General features: G+C 40.7%; 1 protein-coding gene across 1 annotated transcript in view; it reads left to right on the top strand.

Annotated features, from left to right (window-relative positions):
* The first annotated feature begins 4,933 nt into the window (after positions 1-4,933).
* The window catches only part of ZNF365 (zinc finger protein 365), a 36,149-nt gene continuing 18,750 nt past the window's right edge, over positions 4,934-22,332 (top strand). Inside the window, exons 1-2 of the mRNA XM_073685409.1 lie at positions 4,934-5,085; positions 16,509-17,249. Of these exons, the coding sequence (XP_073541510.1) occupies positions 16,522-17,249 (728 nt within the window). The 5' untranslated portion in view covers positions 4,934-5,085; positions 16,509-16,521. The remainder of the gene's footprint in view (positions 5,086-16,508; positions 17,250-22,332) is intronic.

Genomic DNA, 22,332 nt, shown 5'->3' with positions numbered 1-22,332 from the left:
TTAGAGCACAGCGTTTTAGATGCAACAAAAATACGCTGCGACAAAAGCGCTGCTGAGTGCTGATCGTGAGGACGTAGCTGCTAACAAACCAGCTGTGAGCTGTTAATTATAGCCAGGGACCATGTTTGCAAATGGCACCTTCCCAGGCTAAAAATATCAGCTCACAGCTGCCGCATAAATGACATGAATAGAAATGCTAATGAAGATTGCGTGAATGGGATCAGCTGACACCTAGCTCTTTTGTTTGGTTATGACAAGGTATCAATCAGACCTTTTTGTGACCAAACCTAATTAAAGTATAGTAAAGAGTTAAATATATACACAAACACAGAGTAAACACTTTATTTGAAATACAACAGACACATTCTTTAATCATTTAAATTAACCAATATACTCACCCAGTTCTGAAGGTAATCCAAGGGTTTAAGCAATGTCTCACCAAATAACTTTATTTAGCTCCAAAAAGCATTCATTGATGTACAAAAATGCATAAAAAAGCATAAAAAACGCACGGAATTTCCGCAGCATTTTTCCTGCCAAAGAGATACAGAAATGCTTAGGAAATTTTTGCTTCAAATCCTGATCGTGCGTACACAGCCTCAGGGAGGGGGTGGGGGGGGGGGGGGCAATCATTTTTTCACACAGGGCCCTGTAGGATTGGATTTCTTTTTCCCTTAATAATGAAGACCTTCATTTCAAAATTGCATTTTGTATTTACTTGTTTTATCTTTGTCTAATATTTTAATTTGTTTTGTGATCTGAAACATTTAAGTGTGACAAACATGCAAAAGAATAAGAAATCAGGAAGGGGGAAAACACTTTCACACAACTGTTTAAGAAAAACATGGATTTCTCTGGAATAATACATCGGTTTGCAGATATCAAGGTATCATTTTCTTCAGCTTTCTATGACCTACATGCTCATAAACAGTGTAGGAGGGATGTTCATATTGACAGATTTCCTTTTAAGTCATTTTTCCTGGAAGAAAAGAAACAAAGCATGTTGCACTTTTCTTTTTGGTATAATGACAGACGCCATTAACCCTTTCACAACCTTGGGTTTTGTCGTTTTTGCTTTTTCGTTTTTTGCTCCCCTTGTTCCCAGAGCCATAGTGTTTTTATTGTTTGGTCAATATGGCCATGTGAGGGCTTATTTTTTGCGGGACGAGTTGTACTTTTCAACGCCATTACTAGTTTTACCATATCATGTATGGGAAAACGGGAAAAAAATTCCAAGTGCGGTAAAATTGCAAAAAAAGTGCAATACCACAGTTGATTTTTATTTTTTTTTTTTTACCACGTTCACTGAATGCTAAAAATGACCTGCCATTCTTATTCTACAGGTCATTACGAGTTCATAGACACCAAACATGTATAGGTTCTTTTATATTTAAGTGGTGAAAAAAATTCCAAAATTTGGTAAAAAAATAAATAAAAAATAGTGCCATTTTCCGAGACCTGTAGCGTCTCCATTTTTCGTGATCTGGGGCTGAGTGAGGGCTTATTTTTTGCGCGCCGGGCTGACATTTTTATTGGTAACATTTTGGTGTAGATCCGATGTTTTGATCGCCCGTTATTGCATTTAATTGCAATTTTGCGGCGACCAAAAAACGTAATTCTGGCGTTTAGAATTTTTTTCTCGTTCCGCCGTTTACCGATTGCATTAATTCTTTTTTTATATTGATAGATCGGGCGATTCTGAACACGGCGATACCAAATATGTGTATGTGGGGTTTATTTTTTATTATTTTATTTTGAATGGGGCGAAAGGGGAGTGATTTAAACTTTTATATTTTTTTAATTTTTTTTTTTTTTTTAAACTTTTTTTTTTCACTTACTGCATGCTTCAATAGTCTCCATAGGAGACTAGAAGCAGTAGTTGTCTGATCGGCTCTGCTACATACAGGGGACCAGCAGAACCCCTGCATATAGCAGAATTGGTCCTGTGCTATGAGCGCCGACCACTAGGTGGCGCTCATAGCGACCAGATCATGACAACCACAGGCGTCTGCTGCAGACCCTGGATTGTCATGCACGCCCATCGGCGACCCGCGATCACGTGACGGGGTCGCCAGTGGGCGGGGCTTAGGACGCGCTTCCAGGAAGCGCGTGTTAAATGCCGCTGTCGGAGATTGACAGCGGCATTTAACAGGTTAACAGCCGCGGGTGGATCGCGATTCCACCCGCGGCTGTGGCGGGCACATGTCAGCTGTAAGAATCAGCTGACATGTGCTCCGTTCAGTGAGGGCTCAGCGCAGCAGCCCTCACTGAACGGGCAGTACGCAAATGTGCGTACTAATACGGCATGGGGTCTAAAGGGGTTAAGCACCACTTCAGTGGTTTTTTTTTTCAGTGCTGGAGTGGCGCTTTAAATGGAAGACTCCTGCCCCTGGTCATATACTCATCTTCCGGTGGCTTCACCTCTTACTGACGCCACTCTGGTCCCGCAGAGCCATCTTGTGACCGTAGCTTCTGACTGGCGGGAAGGCAGAAGTTACGTCACAAGCTCTCAATGCAACTCTATGAGAGCAAGAACGAGGCTTTCATAGACTTGTATTGAAAACTGACCTCCAGCACGCTTCAGTAGACACTGGGGAGAGCCGGCAGCTCACTTTTTGCCAGAGACGGACTGAAGAGATATTTGTGAGTGCATATTTGTGTGACTGATATTTACATTTATCCCTGTACATCATCCTTGTTAGTCCCTTGTTAGTCTGGTTTGTGTATTCTCATACACTGCTACTACTACACTACTACTCCCCACTTACCTGGATGCGGGAGATTAAGGGCTGATTTAATAGCTCAGCAAGGTATGTGGCCCCAGTGTCTTCACCATTAGAAGTAATCCGGGGAGCAGGGATAGCTAGGCCGCCCCTAGCATTAGGAACAAGGATCCGCTGGCCCCTGGGATATCTGACAACAGAGTTGTGAGAACAGGTGAATGTGAAACAGGGGGAAGGAGACTTACATGTAAAGCACCACTCCAGCGCTGCAATAAATAAAACAAAACGCTGTAGTGGTGCTTTAAAGTCCAAGGGATCTGTAAGTTTTTGATGGTGTTTGTAATGAATCTGTCCTTTGCAGTCAATTGCTATAACAAAGCTGAACAGAATTCCTAACAAAGATGTGTACTTACAATGATATCTTGTTGAAAACTTTTAGCAGGTAAGAGAGAATTTTGCTGTTGATGTATCTACCTCTAATGTATAAGAATTAGCAGGTACTTATGAGGATTCAGCCTCTGTAATAGTAATAAAGTTTCCATTCACTGGTAGCAAACAGATATTTTTAGATCATTGCTGAACTTTTCATTGTAAGTGATTAGACATTATTTGCATAAATATGGAGAATGCCTTCAAAGGGTTAGTGGCAGATGTTGTCACCTTCTCAAATACATGATGGCCCATAAAAAAGTAGCCTGCTGAATTCCATGCACGACTTTAACCGTCCTAGCCATTGGAGACAACAGTTTCTTCATTTTTGCATCACAGCCGGTTTGATGCCATTTCCAAAGCAGACTCTGAATACAATGTATAGCTGGTGGTTTTGTTTCCGAGTACTTATCGGCGAAGGACTCTTGTGCTTCCTTAATCGATCCTCTTCGCACATTGCACAGAAGGAGTGTACAGGAAGACAAAATAAAGCTGGAACGCTGCACACGGGGCAACACCAAATTGCCAGACAGACAGCAAGGGAGTACGGCCTCCTTCAAAAGACGTTGCATTGGTGTTTGAGGTGGACCCCTTTCCATAGGCCACTCATGTACATAACTTTTTTTCTCCAATAACAAATCTGCCGGTGAAAAAAAAAATCGCAGCTTGCACTAGTTTCTTCTGTGTGTCGCATGAAACTCGCCCATTCAAGACTATGGGTGCTCAGAATAAAACAGATAAAATATAGAACATACAGTATGTATAGCATTTGATTTTTTACATTGCAATTCTTTAACATAGAAAACAGTAAATGGTCTTGTAAATTTTTAATAAGGTCTGTTGTAAAAAAACGAATTGCATACAAATGATATGTGAGAAAACAATGGTCCGAGTTTTCTGAATGAAATGCTTACAATTTTTTAGACAATGGTGTGAACCCAGTGTCAGAATAAAGAGTCCTACAAATAATTTAGGCATATGTGGACCTGCGGGTTGTTACAATCTACATTACAATTTCAAAGGCTTCTGGAGTGATCTTACTGATTGTACTTTGGGCATTCCGTGATTACCCTCCTCTCACAAATAGTTTTCTTTTTCTCCTCCAAGGTTATACTTCCTTCCCCTACTTCCACTTTTCCTTTTATCGCTCCTCTCTTTCTATTTTGTTTTGTGATTTCTCTCTTTCTTCTTGTTTGCCAAGTTAATTCACTCCCTTGCTGACATCCCTTGTGGGTATTATAAGATAGTATTGTGTTGAAAACAATGTTTATCATTCTGTAAACAAGAAACAGTTGTGGTATTTTCTTTTCCATATACTTCATTATTGTTTCTACAGCTGCGACCGTTCTATATATTTGTTCAATATATACAAGGTCTTTCTTTATCCTCTTTCTTTCCCACTTATTTTATTTTTTTTATTTCTTTTCTTGCTTCTTGTTAATCTTGTAAAAAAACATTTTCAATAAAGAAAGACTGACAATAATAAAAATAAAGGGAGCCTACTGGGCAATGCTACGGCACAAATGCCATCAAGTGGAAATCCGAATACATCTGACTGTGGGATCATCTACGGAGATGCATCCGGCAAACATCTATCTGTCGCGTAATTTGCTGCATAAAGCTAAAATAACTTGTCAATTGATAAAATAAAAGCAGCAGCACATATCCCCTAAAGCTTTGTTACAACGTGACATAATCTTCTATAAAGAGCCAGCAAACAGGATGGAGAATTGCATTGCCCAATCAGATAGAATTGCTCAGTGGCCAATTAGGGAACGGCTTACATGGCAACTTTAGAAACTGAATAGTGTGATGCTGGATGCCCAGCATTCCTCCAGCTCTGCCATGTACCAGTGTCAGCCATGCTCTGACTTACGGCGCTGCTGAAAAAGAAGGTTTTTTTTTCCCCCCTACAGCATCAGCAACAAGTCAGGTAAGTGTGTGGCGCCTTGCTGTGATTAGGGATGCAGGCAGGGTAATGATGATGAACCCCACTGTCCATTAACCTCTGCCTCTCTGCTAGCAATCCAGCACAGATGCACAATAACAGCTTGAATGAGGCTGCAAATGAACCTCTGAATTCACAGTATATAGCAGAGGACTGCCATGACAGCTCTCCCAGCTGCAAAATATTCTGCATTTATATCATTGCACATATTTTATGCACTGGGCAATCTGCACATTATGAGATTATGGGGGTTATTCCATTGTGTGTTTCAGCCTATGATGAATGCATTATTTGCTGAGCATGTATCTCCTCTTGAGTTGTGGTTACACGGTTACAAATCTCCCAAGTGGGAATGTTCTGCAACATGTGTGCTTGTTTGTGATTTTCATACAGTGTCTATATCTGTGGAATATATTGGTTATTTTGTATGTCAGCACCGTGACCCATAATATACAGTTTGCAATGTGATACTGGATTATTTAGGATATCTGGTACATCTAATATTAGAGTACCATCTATTGCTATGTGCCCACTGTCTCTCGGGAGGTATGCATTGCCTATGCCTCCGTCCACAATAGAAAACCTATTGTAAAAATAAAACACAAACATATACCACATGGCTACACTTTCTTATACAGTAAAAAAGTATGCAGATGCATAAGTGCCAGACTGAGGCTGAAATAACACAGTATTGGCCTCCGTCTAATGAATGGCGGCATATAGGAGCCGTTCAGTATACAACATATACTGTAGGTCAAGTGCATCAAGACAATGTGTACCCAGCCTAAGACAGGATATTTGCGAATATTATTTAATATTATTTAATTGGGTTTATGATTTCATCCAGCTAAGATTATACATGCAAACTTCTAGAACTGCTCTTTGTGTAGCCATCAGGGCTATGGAGTCAGTATGCCATTTCCTCTTTCTCCAAACTCCAACTCTCGAGTTTATAAATTGCAAATAATTAGTAATAACACATTTAATGTATAATTATAACATCACTGCACGAGCATCTGTTTTTTTTTATGAATTAAAAGTGAATTAGAATGATAGATAAAATAAATTATTAACATTTCTTAACTTGTCTAAATATCTGCAAAAGTTAATTAATTAACCGATGTTAATAATGGATATAATTGTTTTTGTATTCTTTTTAAAGCTGGAGTCATTACATTTCTACCAACTCAACCTAAAACTAACTCCAGCTTCACAGTAGTAATGTTCGATAGTAATTCCTCATAGGTTTTTTTTAAGACCTCTGTTTGCATTAAAGTGATCCTGTCAGCAGGATTTTGCAAAGTAAACTACAGGCAGTGTCATGTTGGGGCTGCAGCACTGATTAATATGATACTTGAGGTGAAGAAATCCATCCTGTGGTTCTTGTGTAATCAGTGTTTGCAATTTTGAGATAATGATATGCCCGTGCTCCGGGGCGGGACTGTAGGTAGGTCTTATCTTATGATCTAGGTCAGATCAGCAAGATAAGATCGGCCCACAGGCCGCCCTGAAGCACAAGTATGTTCCTCACCATAGAGACAGCCAGACAGAGAGACAGATAGGGGCAGTCTGTGGGCAGGTCCTTCAGTCCATCGCGAACTGCCGGCATGGGAGGACGAGCGCAGCGGGGGCCATCAGAAGGTAAATATAACATATATTTTTTATTTTATTCTTTTTTTTACAGGTACTATGGTACCTGGGTCTGGATGAGAGTCTCCTCTTCTCCACACCCGGGTACCATCCGCACATTGAAACGCTTGGATTCCGCATGTACAGATCCAGTGATGCGAATTTCATGCGTTCCAATGCAAGTCAATGGCGGCGAAAACGCAGCGCTTCCGCAAAATAATTGGTAGTGCTGCATTTTTTTCCGCAATTATAATCTGCAGCGGAAATATCTGCAGCATGTGCACAGCACATGCGGATTATCATTGGGGAACATGGCAGGTCTTCTACCAAGCATTTCTGGCGCTGCGGAAACGCTTAAAAAACGCATCGTGGGCACACAGCCTAAGAGAAAATCGGAAGGTAACTGACTATGAATTATTATTTTTATTTTACACTGTGATGTTTTCTTTTTTTTTTTATAGGGACGGACACCCCTTTTAATTATAATTCTAGGTATACATTGTTCTAAAATACTTCATAGAATTATTCAGTTTTCAAGATCTCTGATTGTAGTTATTTACTAGGAACCATAAATGGATTAAAATCTATCTAGGTTATGTGGTGATTACACAGGTGCATTGCTCATTACAGTATACAAAACTTTCCCTGAGGCCACGTTCACACATTCAGTATTTGGTCAGCATTTTCCATCAGTATTTGTAAAGCAAAATCAGGAGTGGAACAATCAAAGAAAAAGTATAAGGGTATGTGCCCATGGTCAGGAGCCACCTCTGGCCCTGACACTGCGGAATAGCCGCCCGGCTTCCGCTCATTAGGCGCCTTTTTTTTTTTTTTCACATTCGGACTTACCTCATAGAGGTTAGGTCTATGGGGAAAGCCCTCATGCGGACCTGCGAAAGAAACTGACATGCTGCGGGTCTGAAAGCCGCATCGCATGTCTGTGTCTGCGGGTGATCCGCAAGTCCACAGAGACGCATAGTGGACTCTAGAAATCCATCCACTATGCTGTAACATCTGGCCGCTGCGGGTTTGACGCTGCATAGACCCTTCAGCTTCAAACCCGCAGCGGCTCCTGACCGTGCGCACGTAGCCTAATAGTCACCACTTCTGTATTTCTCATCCACTCCTGGTTTTGGCTTCCAAAAACTGATGTAAAATACTGACCAAATACTGAACATGTGAACTTGGCCTTAGTGTTTTCATGAAAGTTTTTACAGCTCCACCAAAATGGGCGCTGTAACACCACAGCTCATTTAGTTCATGATTTACCGGTATCTAATTTTAGTTCGTCTGGTTTTAGTTTAAATTGTACTGCACATTATTCCTTAGTAATGCCTCTCAGTGTAGCTGCAATGTTCTATTTCAACCAATAGCTTTAAAGGGTTAACCACCTTTTGTGACATTTTTTTCCCATTTTTTTTTTCTTACTTATTGTGGGAACACAGCCTAAGAATGTGAGGTTTTGATATTGCAGATTTTCTGCAGCATTTCCGGAGCTATTACGTAAATGAGGTTACTTGTAGTTTTTCATTGTGTTTGAGTACATCTATTTACCTGTGTTTTTGATGCTGCTGTTTTTTTTGGGGGGGATGTGATATAGTAAAGCTGTTTTGTTTTTTATCATTCCTGGTATTTGGCTTTCATAAAACTTTATTGATACAGTCATTTGCACATCACAAGTGTTCTTTGTACGTTTCCGTAGTAGAAATGCACTAAAAACGCATATGTGTTTTATACCTCGGCGTACCCACAAGAGAAATTGACATGTTGCGGATTCGAAACGCGCACCGCAGTCACTATACACTGTGTAAACTAAAGAAATAAACACAGTGGGCATGAGATTCCTATAAATCCAATCCACTTGCAGGAACTACAGTGGGCATGAGATTCCTATAAATCCCATCCACTTACAGGAACTGTAAGATGCTCGATTTTTGATGCAGCAAATATACGCAGTGGCCCAAACTCATCATTGGCTCACAGCCCTAGGCTAGGGTCACACGACCGTGTATTCTCTCATCCAAGAGAATCGGGATGATTGTGCTAATCACACTCTGATCAGAGTATGATCACAGTGTGATCCAATTCTCTCTGTTGAGGAAAAGATGGAGACATTTTTTTTCTCCATTCTGTCATTCCGTGAAAATTGGACCAGACTTAGATGTCATCCAAGTGCAGTGTGATGGTTTCCATGGACTCATTGACTTGCTTGGCCGAGTGCGATCCGAATATCAGGTCATACTCGGGCATGCTGTGATTGTTTCACCGGATAGGCTTTGTCCGAGAAAAAAATTGGGCATGTGCACGGTCCTATAGAATAACATGGGGACGAGTGCCATCCATCAAAACGACTTGCACGAGCCCTAAATGCCAATACGTTGGGCTAAAAATCATTTTAGTAATTGAGTTTCTTTAACCCCTTTCCGACTACGTCAGTCATAGTACGTAGCTGTGCCCTGGGACTTATGGACCAGCTACTTACTATTACGCATAATGCGCAGTGCATGACCAAAGTAATGTCTCCCCTGTGTGCAGCGCTGACAGGCTGCATGGCATAGGAAGCTGCTGCTCTCTATGCTATATAGCCGATCAGGCTGCAAAAAGTGAAAGTCCCATAGTGCAACAATGTGTAAAAGTAAAAAAAAGGGTAGGAAAGTTAAATGTTTTTTTAAAAAAATATAAAAAAAAAAGAAAAAAATCCCCCAAAAATAAAAATATATTGTACCCATAATATTTATTTATTTTGAAAAAATGCCACGTCCAGAACGACCTGACCTATTAAACTGTCCCACTAGTTAACCCCTTTAGTGAGCACGGTAAAAAAAATAGATAAAAAATGAAGCAAAAAACAATGCTTTATCATCATACCGCCAAACAAAAAATGGAATAACACGCGATCAAAAAGACTAATGTAAATAAAAATTGTACCGCTGAAAACGTCATCTTGTCCCACAAAAAACAAGCCGCCATACTGCTCTATCATCCGAAAATTTAAAAAGTTATAGTTCTCAGAATAAAGCGATACAAAAAAATATTTTTTTCTAGAAAATAGTTTTTATTGTGTAAAAGCGCAACATGCCCGAAAATGGTACCAATAAAAACGTCAACTTGTCCCGCAAAAAACAAGGCGTCACATGACTCTGTCGGCCAAAATATGGAAAAATTATACGTCTCAAAATATGGCGATGCAAAAACTAGTCTTGGCAAAAAAAGCGTCTTTTAGTGTGTGACAGCTGTCAATCATAAAAACCCGATATGAATCTGGTATCACTGTAATCGCACCGACCCGAAGAATAAAGTTGTCTAATCAATTATACCACACGAGGAACGGCGTAAAACAATAAACTCTAGGGTTAGGGTTGTGCTAGGTTTAGGGTTGTATTAGGGTTAGGGTTAGGGTTGTGCTAGGCTTAGGGTTGGGCTAGGGTTAGGGTTGGGCTAGGGTTACGGTTAGGGTTGGAGTTAGGGTTGTGCTATGGTTAGGGTTGTGCTATGGTTAGGGTTGTGCTAGGGTTAGGGTTAGGGTTGTATTAGGGTTAGGGTTAGGGTTGTGCTAGGCTTAGGGTTGGGCTAGGGTTAGGGTTGGGCTAGGGTTACGGTTGGGGTTGTATTAGGGTTGGAGTTAGGGTTGTGCTATGGTTATGGTTGTGCTAGGGTTAGGGTTCGGCTAGGGTTAGGGTTAGGGTTGGGATTGGGGTTAGGGTTGGGATTGGGGTTAGGGTTGGGGTTAGGGTTGGGCTAGGGTTAGGGTAGGGGTTGTATTAGTGTTGTAGTAGGGTTGGGATTCTTTCAAAAGTAAAGAAAAAAAAATGATGACGATATGGTGACCAGTGTTGAGCGCAAGTGTTCGCTACTTGAGTTTGCATCGGGTACTTGGGTATGCACTGAGTATCGCGAGTGTTTGAGTGATATCCTTGAGTCTCTGCCCCATATGCTTCGCAGCCCAAAAAAAACGTTGCTGGGATCGCCTGCCATGCTTGAGCAATCCCTGCATGTTTTTTTTTTGGGTGTCTAACAACCGTGAAACATGCGGGGCGGGGACTCGAACATTTCACTCGAGCACCTGTGATACATGGTGCATACCCGAGTACCCGATGCAAACTCAAGTAGCGAGCACTTGCGCTCAAGACTAATGCCAACTTATTCAATATGATGACCTAATGTTATCAAATTCTGTCGTACCTCTGGGTTCAAAATGTACACCATACCCTTGATAAAATCCTTAAGGCGTCTAGATTCCAAAATGGAGTCAATTGTGGGGGGTTTCCACTATTTAGGCACATCAGGGGCTTCCGAAAAGCGACATGGCGTCCGCTCTTGATTCCAGCCAATAATGCTTTCAAAAAGTCACACAGTGCTTCTTCCCTTCTGAACCAAACAGTGTATTTTCCCCACCTATGGGGTATTGGCGTACTCAGGAGAAATTTCACAACAGTTTTCCATTTTCTCCTCTTACCCTTGTGAAAATAAAAAAATTGGGGCTAAAACATCATTTTTGTGGAAAAAGTTTTATTTTTTTTATTTTTACAGCTTCATGTTATAAGCTTCTGTGAAGCACCTGGGGGTTCAGGGTGCTCCCCACACATCTATATAAGTTCCCTGAGGGATCTAGTTTCCAAAATGGTGTCACTTGTGGGGGTTTTCCACTGTTTAGGCACATCAGGGGCTCTCCAAACGCAACATGGAATCCGCTAATTATTCAAGCAAATTTTACATTCAAAAAGTCAAATAGCACTCCTTCCCTTCCGAACCCTGCCATACGCCCAAGCAGTGGTTTTCCCCCACATATGGGATATCGGCTTACTCAGGAGAGATTGCACAACAAGTTGCATGGTGCAATTTCTCCTGTTACCCTTATCAAAATGCAAAACTGGGTGCTGAAAAACATTTTCGTGGGAAAAATGTGAAAATTTTATTTTCATGGCTCCATGTTATAAACTTCTGTGAAGCACCTGGGGGTTCAGGGTGCTCACCACACATCTAGATAAGTGCCCTGAGGGGTCTTGTTTCCAAAATGGTGTCACTTAAGGGGGGTTTCCACTGTTTAGGCACATCAGGGGCTCTCCAAACGCAACATGGCGTCCGCTAATTATTCAAGCAAATTTTACATTCAAAAAGTCAAATGGCGCTCCTTCCTTTCTGAGCCCTGCCATGCGCTCAAACAGTGGTTTTCCCCATGTATAGGGTATTTGCGTGCTCAGGGGAATTTCACAACAAATTTTGGGGTCCATTTTTTCCTGTTACCCCTGCAAAAATAAAAACGTTTGGGTCGAAAGTAACATTTTTGTGAAAAAAGTTAAATGTTAATTTTTTTCTTCCCCATTCCAAAAATTCCTGTGAAGCACCTGAAGGGTTAATAAACTTCTTGAATGTGGTTTTGAGCACCTTGAGGGGTGCAGTTTTTAGAATGGTGTCACTTTTGGGTATTTTCTGTCATGACGACCCCTCAAAGTCACTTCAAATGTGATGTGGTCCCTAAAAAAATGGTTTTGTAAATTTTGTTGTAAAAATGAGAAATCGCTGGTCAACTTTTAACCCTTATAGCTACCTAATAAAAAAAAATTTTGGTTCCAAAATTGTGCTGATGTAAAGTAGACATGTGGGAATTGTTATTTATTAACTATTTTGTGTGACATATCTCTCTGATTTAAAGGCATAAAAATTCAAATTTTTGAAAATTGCGAAATTGTCAAATTTTTTGCCAAATTTGCGTTTTTTTCAGAAATAAATGCAAGTGTTATCGAATAAATGTTACCACTGTCATGAAGTACAATATAATTCACAAAAAAGACCCTCAAAAATAAGAGAGTTTGTATGACCAGAGTTTTTCAGAAAAAATTGATACTTTATTGAAACAATACATATTAAAATATTATGGTGCTGCAAAGAGAGCACAGCTAACTCACACATTATTCAAGACAAGGATATGTCAAAGGTATATTGATCAAGTGTCATTGCAATGCATACAGGATATATCAAAAATACATATTTGGCTATGGATAATATATATCGTTCAACAACAATAGAGAATCCAATCGTTATTTCAATATATCAAATTAAAGTGAACAGTGCATAGTGCATAGTGCGTAATGTAAACTTCACTATCTTGTTGGACTCATAAATAGCCAATCAATTTATAGCGGCACATTCATATGCCTATAAACCTGGTATTGAGTCACTCTTAACATTGGAGCTGTACCTGGCATTAGACCCAATATAAGGTTCTACCTCTATCAAAGTTCATCTAAGTAGTATCCACACCACCACATATTGATCAAAAGTACTTACTTGTGGAGGTAGGTGAGTATCGCTCGTTCCTTCGCGCCCCTACGCGCGTTTCGCCCTCGCTTCGTCGGGGGGCGGATATTTTGGAAATGAGCCCATATTGCCTTAAATAGCGGCTTGTTGTGTCACGGTCTGATGTAAGGGATTATTTCCGGGTAGCGCTCCCTCATGCCGGCGCATGCGCCGTGGCATGTCACTTCCTGTCTGGCACTTCCGCCGGTCGACATTTATTAAATTCTTTCCACTGCTTATTGAAAGGCGTGATCAAGGTATATCCATATAGCTACATCCACATAACGCTAAATAGATCCTATACCTACTTGTGACCACTCTATCTCCGCTATCCTCCCTGGTGCGCATGCGCGCTGCTGCCACTTCGGACCTTCCGCTCGCTGACACTAGGTGCGCGAACGTGTGCACCGGTGGCACGCTTGCGTCCCACTGTCGACCGGCGGACCATCAGACCGTGACACAACAAGCCGCTATTTAAGGCAATATGGGCTCATTTCCAAAATATCCGCCCCCCGACGAAGCGAGGGCGAAACGCGCGTAGGGGCGCGTGGGAACGAGCGATACTCACCTACCTCCACAAGTAAGTACTTTTGATCAATATGTGGTGGTGTGGATACTACTTAGATGAACTTTGATAGAGGTAGAACCTTATATTGGGTCTAATGCCAGGTACAGCTCCAATGTTAAGAGTGACTCAATACCAGGTTTATAGGCATATGAATGTGCCGCTATAAATTGATTGGCTATTTATGAGTCCAACAAGATAGTGAAGTTTACATTACGCACTATGCACTGTTCACTTTAATTTGATATATTGAAATAACGATTGGATTCTATATTGTTGTTGAAGGATATATATTATCCATAGCCAAATATGTATTTTTGATATATCCTGTATGCATTGCAATGACACTTGATCAATATACCTTTGACATATCCTTGTCTTGAATAATGTGTGAGTTAGCTGTGCCCTCTCTTTGCAGCACCATAATATTTTAATATGTATTGTTTCAATAAAGTATCAATTTTTTCTGAAAAACTCTGGTCATACAAACTCTCTTATTTTTGAGGGTCTTTTTTGTGAATTAAATTTTCAATGGAGTTGGACGTGATGTTCTTGAAATCCTTGTGAGTATGTTGTTATTTATGAAGTACAATATGTCACGAAAAAACAATCTCAGAATCAGCGGGATCCGTTGAAGCGTTCCAGAGGTATTACCTCATAAAGTGACAGTTGTCAGATTTGTAAAAATTGGCCCGGTCATTAACGTGCAAACCACCCTCAGGGGTAAAGGGGTTAAAGGCTTTTCCCTGTTGACTTCAAAAGCCTTTATGATCTATTCCTGGCTGCAGATGGAGTTATCTGAGAATCCATCAGCGAGCTCATGCTGATGAGTTTCTATCTCTTTTATCTACCTTTTCTGAGCTCTTCTCAGCTGATTTATGATCACATCAAACTTAAATGTGCAAGGAAACAAAGGATTGTAAACGCCAAACAGTGCAAAATTTTAATGAAACTGAATTGCAAAACGATTTTTAGCCACAAATACTTAAATGTAAAGAGTAACCATTATTTTAATTGTTATTTCATAAATCAATAGTATGTATGAAAAGAAGCAATTTTGGAATATAACTACAGGAGGAATTTTACTTTTTCTACTCCAGGATTGATTTTTGAATCTCAATTCATGGGTAAAATATTTATTCAGTGAATTCAGATTTTCCTATTACTGAGATAGATAGAAGATGACAGTCGGAGCTTTTAAAATTATATGGAGGGGAGAGCTAGAGGCAGATACAGACATTCGGCTGTAAGTTCTACTGTAATAACAGTTAAAGTTTTCCATACAACTTTATGAGCACCAACTGACATCTTCTGTCTCAATAGTGGACAAATCTGTATTAAAATTTTTGCACCATTTGGTTTGATAAAATATTTGTTTTATTTGCTGCAAATCTGCTAGTCCTCTCAGTGATCAGCTCTGTGTATCCCCACCCCCCACCATTTATTGACAAGCCCCAGGAACGTGAGTGCCAACACTTCTGGAATGGTACCGGCACGGGAGGTGATAGGCTTCTTTATTTTATCGGGGCCATATATTTAGATCAAGAAGGAGTTGTCCTAGTAGTGGACAACCCTTTAAATATCAGTAACAAGACTTCACTAGCTCATATAATTTCTAAAAGAATAAATATGTCCACTGCGATTTGTTAAACAAATTTGTTTTATTGAACAAAGTAGTAGTACATATTATAAGGATATTAACAGACACAGGGCAAACAATCCACTATAAAAGTATATCAGTAGATTATAATTGTATGAATGTACATGGTGAAATTGTAGATATATATAAATAGTAATAATCAAGGTGCTTATGGAAGTGTGTATAAATACTACTTAAAAAGCGATACCCGTGATTAACATGAATGGATATAAATGTAAGCAAAAATACACCATCAAAGTAAATTGTGATGAGACATAACTAATAGGGAGAGTCCCCACTCCGATGTACGTTTTGCACAGAGCTTTTTCAAGGAATAAAAAGTCTCTTGAAAAAGCTCTGTGCGAAATGTACGTTGGAGAAGTTCAAACAAGTCTGTTTTGGTGCTTCCCGACTGGCAAAAAAGTCATTCTATATACAACAACAATAATAACCAAGGTTATTTTTTAAACATTCATATCCCATATGTGGGTGCTCCCTCCTGAGATATATGAGTAACAACAAAAGAGAATGAACGCCCATATAATCAATAAAAAATATTTTTATTACTACATCAATATAAAAACTGCCTATTGGCAGTGGAGTAAAATTCCATAAAAAGGGGAACAGATTGAACAAAGGAAAATCACAGGGAAACGTATTCAAATAGTGGGTCTAATAAAATGGTGGATTTAGGGGACATATCACGATATGTATATAAACATCCCAACAATACAGCATAGTACAACAAATAGTTAAATAAGTGAATAAGATTTTACCAGATATGAACACCCAATTGCTCCTACGTATATTTCGCCGGGTGGCTTTCTCAAAGAGTGTGTACACCAATATGTCCTAAATCCACTTGGATGTATATGACAGTCTGATATAGATATTTTTATAACCCTGTTACAATACTCGGAATGTTCTGTTTACATACTGTAATCTGATGATAATACCATTTTATTAGACCCACTATTTGTATACGTTTCCCTGTGATTTTCCTGTGTTCAATCTGTTCCCTTTTATGGAATTTTACTCAACTGCCAATAGGCAGTTTTTATATTTATGTAGTAATAAAAATATTTTTTATTGATTATTTGAGCTTTCATTCTCTTTTGTTGCTATTCAAAAAAATCATTTTTGTTGCAAATTTCTCACACTACATTGCTCGCTTAATGGGCCACTAAATTAGTGTTTTCATTATGGGCCTTTAAGTATTAATTTTATTAGTAGTCCACCTCTTAAATATTTTGACATGTCTTATTTTATACGTTGCAGTTTGGCTGGTGTAATGCAACAGAAAACCTCTGAAGCCGGCAGGTCCCCGTGGCAGGACTCAGTTAGAAACGGTAACTTATATAAGCCTTTTCGCTGCCCACAATGTGGTGAAAATGCGCGTTTCAAAAGCCTATCCTCGCTGAGAGCGCATCTGGATTATATGCACACCTATGATGAAAGATATTTTTGGGGAAAATCAGGGGTATTTTGTTCACTGAAAGAAGCTGATCTGGAAAACTCAACAGAACCTCTCAATGAGAAGCAGATGGAATCTATCGAGGATGCGCTCAATCAGAAAAGCTCATCATCAACTTACTCTGACTTGAAAAATGAGAGCAAAAAGGCTAGCAGTCCCATACAAATCCTATCGGACAAGCCTTCCCCTCTCGTTAGAAGCTCCCTACCAGACAATTCCACAAAAAATCACTATATCATTGGATATCCTATGTCAAGTACTAAGTTTCAGCTTGATCCACAAGAGAAGTCTGTGCTCAATCAACTTACGGAAAATGTTGATAAGAACATAGAAAAGAAAATTGATAATCTCAATAAGGAACTTTGCCAAAAAACCTCTGAGCTGCTGGAGGTCAGGGCGGCCTTTCTACAACTTTCCCAGAAGAAGCAGGAAGTGCAGCGCAGAGAGAGAGCTCTCAGCCGGCAAGTGGACGTGGCTGTGGAACTGATTGCAATTCTTCGTCAGCGGCTTACCGAGTCCGAGCAGGAGCTCCAACGGAAAGAGGAGTAAGTTATTATCTGCCAGAAAAAATCCAGTAATGCCTTATTTTTTATGAAGGCGTTTCTTTGTAGGATATGGTGACCTTTTGATTGATTAGTATATGTTTCTATCAAAGGGGTGGTCCACATTATTATTTTAACAAATATGGATAAAATTTTGCGGTATTAGTAATATACAAGTATTACAGATTCTCCTCCTTTACTGTGACGCAAGGTGTGGGAAAGACTAAGTGCAATACAAAGGGAAGAGGTGAAAGGGAGCCCAGACTCTAGGGAAAGGGGGGAGTGGAGACCTCCTAGGCTGATCTAGTGTCACCATGTCCCCACTGACGTCCCTTTATTGGTTCTTCACCAATTGCCGCATGTGTACCTCGTCCTGTGTTTCCCTGGCGTTAGGCTCAGGCTAGGTAAGGGAGGGGATGAGCACTAGTCGATCCCCACTGAACACTATAGACAACAAGGGGGGACAAACAAGGGAAAATCGCTTAGCTTTAGTCGACTCCAGACAAATGCGCACACGTCCTCTAACACCAGAGAGGAAGAAGTATTGCTCAAGCCTTTACAAGGAGTAATGAATATTGCCGGCACCTCCCTCTGGCACACAGCAGGTATTTATACACCCAGACCAGGGTGTTAATTAGCCAGAGAAAAGTAGCCGCTGGGTCCTAGAGATACAGTTTCTAAGAAGTTGTCTGTAATGCCAAATGAAGAGATGTCCTGCAACCAACTGCAGGGTGACTGTCTGTCACTTCTGACACACCCGTGACATTTACTTATTACTCACAGACTGCATGGCTCTCCTGATCTCAGATTGACTACTGATGGAGGAGCCTGTGACCAGACCTGTCCATCTGGCCCCTCCAATGAACATATTTTCCATGTGAAGTGTTCTCCAATAGGAGGAGACTGATTGAGAGGTCCAGTCAAATGCTTCTCCATTAGTAGTCATTTAACAGCAGGAGAATTTTTCAGTTGGTATGAAGGAGGAGGAGAACCTGTAATACTTGTATTTTAGTGCAATGAAATTATCTCTACAGCACATTTGTTAAAACAAAGATCAAGTAGACAATCCCACTTAAATGTTTTTTATCATCATCAACATTCAGGAGCACAGCTCTGATTCTCTGCTTCCCAGGGAGTAGTGCATTCCTGATTGATTGGTTGGTTGGGCCACTGGTCCAAACTGTGCTCTCTCCAATTCTGTAAGCATTCCCCCTGCTTCATCGGAGTAGTGCAAGGGTACTGAAGCTGGCAAGCTCCTGTCATCCAGCCAGATTAAAAGCAGCACTTACAAGCGCTACAGAAAATAGCTTGTAAGCACTGCACACCTTGCTTATAAGACCGGCAACCGCTGATACATTACAAAGGTGGAGATGAACCTAAGCAATAAGTAGTAAATAATAGGATTAAAAATCTCTCATTTTTTGTTTTAGTAACAATCACAGGGGTTGTCCAGATTTGGCATGAAAGTCTGCAGTCACGCTATGTGACTGCAGACTCATGAATCCTCACAGTGTGCACACTGTCAGGATTAATCGGGAGCAGGCAATCATGTGTCCACAAGTATGCGATATGCATGCTCCCAGTCACATTCTGACTAGTCGTGTGCAGCCTCGCTCGAGTCACTTGTATTGAGCAAAGCTGCACACGTCTAGTTGGAATGTGGATGGGAGTATGCATATCGCATATTTGAGGTCATATTATCATCTATTTTTAGCCATAATACTTTAGAATCCTGCGGTGCACATAATGACTGCAGATTTTTTTTTTCAAAAGTCTGACAACCCCATAATAGTAAAAGTTGCTTGTTTCTACATGCTCTTTGCAATTTTAACCATTTATAATGTTGAGAAAACCTCTTTAAAGCTAGATGTGACAAAACAGCTTCTTATCTTAATCAGCCAGACGTCTAGATTTGTTAAGCCAAGAGAAATACACTATTGTGTTTTTGTTGACTTGTGAATGTATGTGTATTTCTGTGGCTGGTCAAGATGGACATACTATTATGTGCATAAACCTGAATGTTGACTTCTTTTGGTCCGGAAACAATAATGTTTGTTAATATGCTAATTACATATTGTACTAAAGCCAGTTAGTTGTTGATTTAAAGAACTATGTAAATTGATTAAATGCACAAACAATGAGACCAGAACCCTATGGAATAATATCATATTTAATCCTTGATCTGTGGATGTGTACTTGAAGGGACAATTGTAACTATTTAAGGGACATATGTGTCACGGGTGTATCAGGTGTAACAGACAGACGCTCTACATCTGTTTGTAGAAGGTCGCTGCTCCTGGCATTGCAGATGCCTTCTTAACCTTTCTGCCGTTAGGACCCAGCGCTACCTCCCTCCTGTTATTAATTGACACACCCTTGCATGGGAGTTAAAAACTGTCAGTTTGCTGCAGGAGATCGCCGGTGATATTCACATGTTCCCTTGTGAAGGCTTGGAGCTATAGCAGTCCGCTAACTTCCTCTCTGGTGCGCTTGTAGGATGTTTGGTGTTATCTCTCTGGAGTCTGCTCAAGCTAAGTTTCTCCCCCTTTGTTTGGTGTTTTCTCTCTGGAGTCTGCTCAAGCTAAGTTTCTCCCCCTTTGTTTGTCTCCTTTGTTGTCTTTAGTTTATAGCGGGGACTGCCCAGTACTCATGCCCTCCCCCTCCTTATTCAGGACCTAGCTCTAGGGGTATACAAGGTTTAGGTTTCCTGCTCTGCGATTGGTGTGGAACCAATATAGGGACTGTAGGGGAGGCAGGGTGTTATTAAATCTGCTTAGGGGTTTCCACACCCCCTTTCCCTAGTGTCTGGGCTCTCTCCCCCTCATCCCTTCATGTTGCACTTAGTCTTTCCCACACTGAGCGTGACAATATGCCTCTGTAGCAGTGAGAATTGAAAGATCAGTGAGAATCAAAGATCAGTCAGACTCTTCAAGACATCAGCTTGGTAGCATGGCTCGATCCAGAGAGACACTGATTTGGATTCTACATGATTCCGGCCTAAGGGTATACAGCCCTGATTGGAAGGATACAGATCTGCTCCATTGACCATCAGACAACCCATGGATACATTTGGGGAGACCAGATTGGGACGATGAGGTCACCTGGCCCCATGGATATGTTGTTTGGGGTTGCCAGGTGGGACCCTCCGGTCGCCTGGAACCCATGGAGACGTTTGAAGCCAGATTGGGACAAGCTGGTCATCTGGCACCAAGGAAACTCTCAGAGAAGCCAGAGTGGGACATTTGGGTCTCCTGGCCTTGTACCTCGATGGACTGTTATCTTTCTAAGCTTGCCGCTATCTCCTCTCTGTGGGGGCCTGCCAAAAGTGGGGGGCCACTGGTTGAGGTAGGTCAGCAAGCAATCTAGGTCAGATACCCTCATAAGATCCCCAGCAGTATACATAACAGATAAGAAAAATAGTGGCCTCTACGTTTTATGCCAGAATCCTAGATGTCTAGTATGAAGAGCCGGGGTCTCCCGTGGGCATAATACTACAGACAACACAGGGTGAGGGTAAAACAGTGTGACATTACTTTATTGAACCACCAAACAGACAATAAACATATAGAAGAGTCCCAACAAAATACCCAAGATGGTGAAAAATTACAGTCTCACTCTTCTGCTGACTCTCCGGGATTAGAGCAGCTGCGACTCCAGGACTTCCAGGGCCGACTACCCCCACCAGTGGTACCCTGCTTTTGGCGGGCACCCACAGAGAGGAGGTAACAACAAGCTTAGGAAGCTGACAGTCCATTGAGGTACGTGACCAGGTGACCGGAGGATCCCAACCTGGCTTCTCAAAACATATCCATTGGTTCCAGGTGACCTGAGGGTCCCAACCTGGCTACCCCAAACATCTACATGGGTTCTGTGATAGTCAATGGAACAGATCTGTATTCCTCCAGCCAGGGCCGTAGTCCCTTAAGCTGGCATCCTGTAGAATCCAAATCTGTGTCCCTCTTGATGGAGCCATGGTGTCCTGTAGAGATGTCATGTAGAGTGTTCCTGGCTGTGGTTTTTGTAAAAAGACTTCCTTATATAGTTCACAACTGTCCTTCTTCAAGACATCATCCACAGGTCAAGAGAAAGGGAGGTGATATTAACTCGCATTGCTCGAGCATCCACAGTTCATCCCCCAATGTTGACTTGCAAACATTGAAGGATAAACTATAAATTCCCATACAATGCAAGTCAACAAACTGCATGGACTTATACAATGATAACATATTTAGCAAACATCCATTGTTCAAAGACCCTGCGTCCCTGTCTTGCAAAGATAACAGTACAATAAACCGTAGGAGTTGATATAAGAGGTATATAACAACCATTCATCGAATAACAAATATCAACTCAATCTACAAGAAGAGTCAATATTCGGACTCATGACAAAAGTCCAAATGTCTTGACCAACCGAAGAAAGAAACACATAAATTCAATAGTCAATAATTCAGGCAATAGTCTATCATTCTGGGCCTAAGGAATTTACGTCTGGATAATTAAGATTAAATGCTGGGTTGTCACATAGGGTTATTCCCATCTCAGCTTTTTGTGGTTTAGATGGATATAACTGAGCCCTGTGGCCGGGAACAGAAGATGGGACTATAAAAAAAGCCGAGTGTCTCTGTGCTGTCTCTGGACCTCCCGAAGAAATTATTGGAAATTATGTAAACGGTGTCTCACAGCGGAGTATGCTGTCTCTGGAACTGCTCGATGTACAGGTTGTTTTAATGTTCTGAATTTAGACAGGATATGTAGGCTAATCTAATCTCCTTTCTACATATCTTTTCTCCTTCTAAGTATTTAATCCCAGATTAACCAGTTCAAGTCTGGGAGATTTTTACCTGTTCAAGGCCAGATATATTCTCTCTTTTCATTCTGCGTGTAGGTTTAAAAGCTATTGCACTTTTTCTTGTTTAGTTAATTATATATTTTTTTGCATTTTTTTGTGATACCAGTAAAAATATAAACATAAACATGTTAGTTTTCTACTTTTTGGGGGTCATCAAGGGCTGGGTTAGTAACTGTGGTTTTGGGCTAATGAAGCATTTTTTAGTTTATTTTTTTTAATTTGTTGATCTGCAAGTAG

Source organism: Phyllobates terribilis, unplaced genomic scaffold (assembly GCF_046119375.1).
Source record: "Phyllobates terribilis strain yellow unplaced genomic scaffold, ASM4611937v1 Scaffold_5__5_contigs__length_657084704, whole genome shotgun sequence".
NCBI lineage: Eukaryota > Metazoa > Chordata > Amphibia > Anura > Dendrobatidae > Phyllobates > Phyllobates terribilis.
This window is presented reverse-complemented; position numbering and strand designations above follow the sequence as displayed.